This window comes from Habropoda laboriosa, unplaced genomic scaffold (assembly GCF_001263275.1).
Source record: "Habropoda laboriosa isolate 0110345459 unplaced genomic scaffold, ASM126327v1 scaffold57, whole genome shotgun sequence".
Lineage (NCBI taxonomy): Eukaryota > Metazoa > Arthropoda > Insecta > Hymenoptera > Apidae > Habropoda > Habropoda laboriosa.
Window position 1 is genome coordinate 994,576 of NW_017100229.1, and position 3,580 is coordinate 998,155.

A 3,580-nucleotide genomic window follows, 5' to 3' on the forward strand; every position below is an offset into this window, starting at 1 on the left:
TTATAACCCCGAACCGTCATCGCGTTTAAAGGAACGGTCACACACTGTGCTTCCGCTGGCAGAAGTATTTGGAATGCATGGCACTAGCACAGCCACGTTTCGACCACGTGACGTAACTTCGTATTATATTATTAGAGCGACCGTCCGTCCGCTTAATCTTTCGCGGTAAATTCTTACTTAAATAACGCGCGCGCGTCCCTGTGTGTGCTAAAACCTCCTCCCGATATGTTCTTTTTCTATTTTCGGGCAGAGGTCGAGAAAATTACGGACGACGACGAAAAGAAAAAACGGAAAAACGATTAAAAAAAAAAAAAACAAAAAATACCTGAAAATCTTGCGAGGTTGATCGATAGAATAAAACGTAAACTTCTCTCCTTAAATGCGAGAAAAACGAGGCAATTTTTCTGCCGCAGCTAGATTATTATTATTATTCGAATTCGATCCAAATGTTTCTTTCTTTCTTTCTTCTTTTTATCCTGAGACGTTCTCGAGATTTCCCCGCTAATTTCCTCATGTATGACACATACACACGCACGCACACACACGTCTCAGGATAATATAAAAATGTTCGCGCGTGTGTGTTTGTGTGTGTGTGTGTTTACGTGTAGTAAAGCAAAATAGCATATCCTAAAGCCGCGTGTAGTAATCCTTTTTCGCGCGAGGCATTTGAAATATCCCAGTTCAATGTTCTCCAAGTTGAATTATCTGTGTATTTCATCGGTGTACCAGCGAATACAAACTCGTTTGATTTTATCGTTGAATATCATACAAGTGCCACACTCGACGAGCACGACGAGCCTGGGCTATATCAATTACCATCGAAATCGGATCACTTGCGATTTTCTTCTTTCTGTTTTGTATTTTTTTTTCTTTTTACACGATCACGCGTGCACGCGTTTCCCTGAATGGTCAACCGGAATAATCGAACGAGCAACGTTCAAAGCCTCTTCAGCCTGATCATCGGCTAAACGCCCTGTCTCTCTCTCTACAACGAAACGCGAGGCCAGGAAGACGGAACCCCTTCGACAAACACTTGAAGAACGTGGAAAAAAGAAAAAATCTCAATTCTCGAATCGAACTGTCGAGAGTATTGAAAATGGAAAAAAGGAAAAAACGAATGGAAATTCCTTGTGTGTGTGTGTGTGTGTGTCTGTATATCCGGACAAGGCGTACACCAGTGTTGTTTCAAATGTTAACAATGGCAGTGCAAAAAGCTCTCGTCCGATATTCCGTTAGAGATCACGATCAAGAGGAACACGGGTACACATCGTGTGATCGCATAAAAATAAATTCGTCTGTATGCGCGCAGGATTACATCTACAATAGGGGTAATGTATAATGTAATGTTTTTTTCTTCTTTTTAGTAGGGCTAGACATTCGATCGATGTTTCTCGTTTGTTTGTTTGTTCTTTTTTCTTGCTCTATTTTGTTCCAATGGTAGTTCTTTTTTTTTGTTTGTTTGTTTCTTTTGCTCGAACGTTCAGGTCGGACGAGGACTTCGGTACAACTCAATAACTTATGCCAGCAAAATATTAATTTTAATGAATCAACAGCAACAGACATTCACATTCGGGGAAAAAAGTAACATACGCATCATCATCATCATCATCATCATCATCATCATCATCATCATCATCATCATCATCATCATCATACTACAAACTGATCGTTTAAGATTCTCGCGCAGCACGATCGGACCACGGGTCATCAATATATCGAATCTTCCCGACCTATTATTCTTGTTTTCTTCTTAAGAAAATCATTCAACATCTCTTCACATTCACTCTCACTTCTTTCTCTCCTGTATTCTCTCTCACTCGTTCCATGCGTGCACGCTCTCTCTCTCTCTCTCTATTTATCTCTCTTTCTTCTAATATATTCTCACTCATGCATCACTTCTTCGCTGCATCGGAATAGCAACACCAGCACTCTGACGACCATTCAAAAAAATCTCGCTCAATTAATTTCACGTCACACACGCAAGCCAACAACAACCATTCGATGATGCTTCGATTGCTTGAAACGAGCGATGGTGATCGTTCAGCAACAAGGAATTCGGAAACAGATCGCGTGCTTCGTTGACAAAGCTACAGGGGGACAAAGAAGCTAGAGCTTTACAACGAGTGCGCATAATTTAACTCACTCTCATTCTCTCTATTTCTCGACGAGACGATGTGTGTGTATATATATATATATTAATCGCTCATTCGATGTAGTGACACGTTTTATTTTGTACATTCTCACATTCTCTCTTTGTCTCTCTCTCTCTCTCTCAAAGTAATCTCACGACACATACAACAACATATATAAGAAAGCATTCTCTCTCTCTCTCTCACGTTCAATTGCTAGAGCACATTCTTTCATTTCACAGCTCTACAGTCTCGCTCTCTCTCGTTTGGTCTCCCTGTCGCATTCTTTGATGTCTCATACTCTCAATCTCGTGTCTTTTCACACACATTCTTCTTTTTACTCTTTCTCTCTCACTCTTTCACTCTCTCTCTCTCACTGGCCACGATCACCGTCCATCGAAGTCGTCCTTTCCTCAGGTTCAACTTCTCAATCACGCGGGTAGAAGCCCCAGGATCGTTATCAGGCATACTTGCATCACCGGAACATCTCGGTAGGCTTCGGCCTTGGCTCATTCATCGGCAACATCCACTTGCACTCCTCATCATCCGTTGTCGGCAGACAGGTATATATTTTCTCGACCATTGGGGCTGCGCTCGACGTGTCGGTACTCGAATACCGTCGCCAGAGCAGGGACACGTGCAGACTCATCACCCCATCATCGTCATCGCTTCGGAACTCACGCACATCCATCAACTCGCATCCGCACCATCCAATCTTGTTGTCTTTGTATTGTGTTCGATAGCTTTCTAGTCAAATCAAATTGCACGACAGTACAACCGTGGGGTGATCTGTAAACAACAAAAGCGAGCCAAATATCAATAACCGTCGCTCACCGCTCGCGGCGTGTGTGTATGCATATTTTTTTTTCTTTTGTAACGATTTTAAAATTTTCTTTCTGTCCCCGTTTCTTTTTTTGCTTTTTCCCTAGATGGGGGTCTCTGTGTCGAGTGCACGTGTCTGTACGCGGGGCGGGACTACGAGACATAACGGGACGAATAAGCAACAACGACAAAACGAAACTGTATTGTACAAGGATGACTCTAGTGAATAGAAAAATCGTTGGTAAAAAGGCAGATTGATCTAGTTCTCTAGAATCGAGACCCTGTAATATCGACCCTGATTCTCCACCACCATCATCCACAGTCACGTTGCATCATCTTTGATACATTACATTCGCGCTTCTTCTTTCTTTGCATCTCTCTCCTAACGTTGAACACCGTTCGTCGAGAACTCTGCTTCTGTCTTAGAGGTTATGTTACACAGACAGAGAAACAGCCAAAGGTAGTATAGCGTAAAATGGGGGTAGAGGATGTAGCGTAGAATAAGAATGTGGAAAGGAACGAGTAAACAAGTTGATATGAATTAAAAAAAAAGAAGGGTGACTGAATAATACACGCACCACACATCGTTCACACGAAAAATGCACGAAAAAAGAAAAATTACAAAAAGA

The 3,580-nt window shown here is 42.0% G+C and overlaps 1 protein-coding gene across 1 annotated transcript in view; it reads right to left on the reverse strand.

Moving 5' to 3' along the window:
* Positions 1-2,604: 2,604 nt before the first annotated feature.
* LOC108571212 (importin subunit beta-1) overlaps positions 2,605-3,580 on the reverse strand; it is a 4,803-nt gene continuing 3,827 nt past the window's right edge. The window contains 1 exon segment of the mRNA XM_017933210.1: positions 2,605-2,823. Within this exon segment, the coding sequence (XP_017788699.1) occupies positions 2,605-2,823 (219 nt within the window).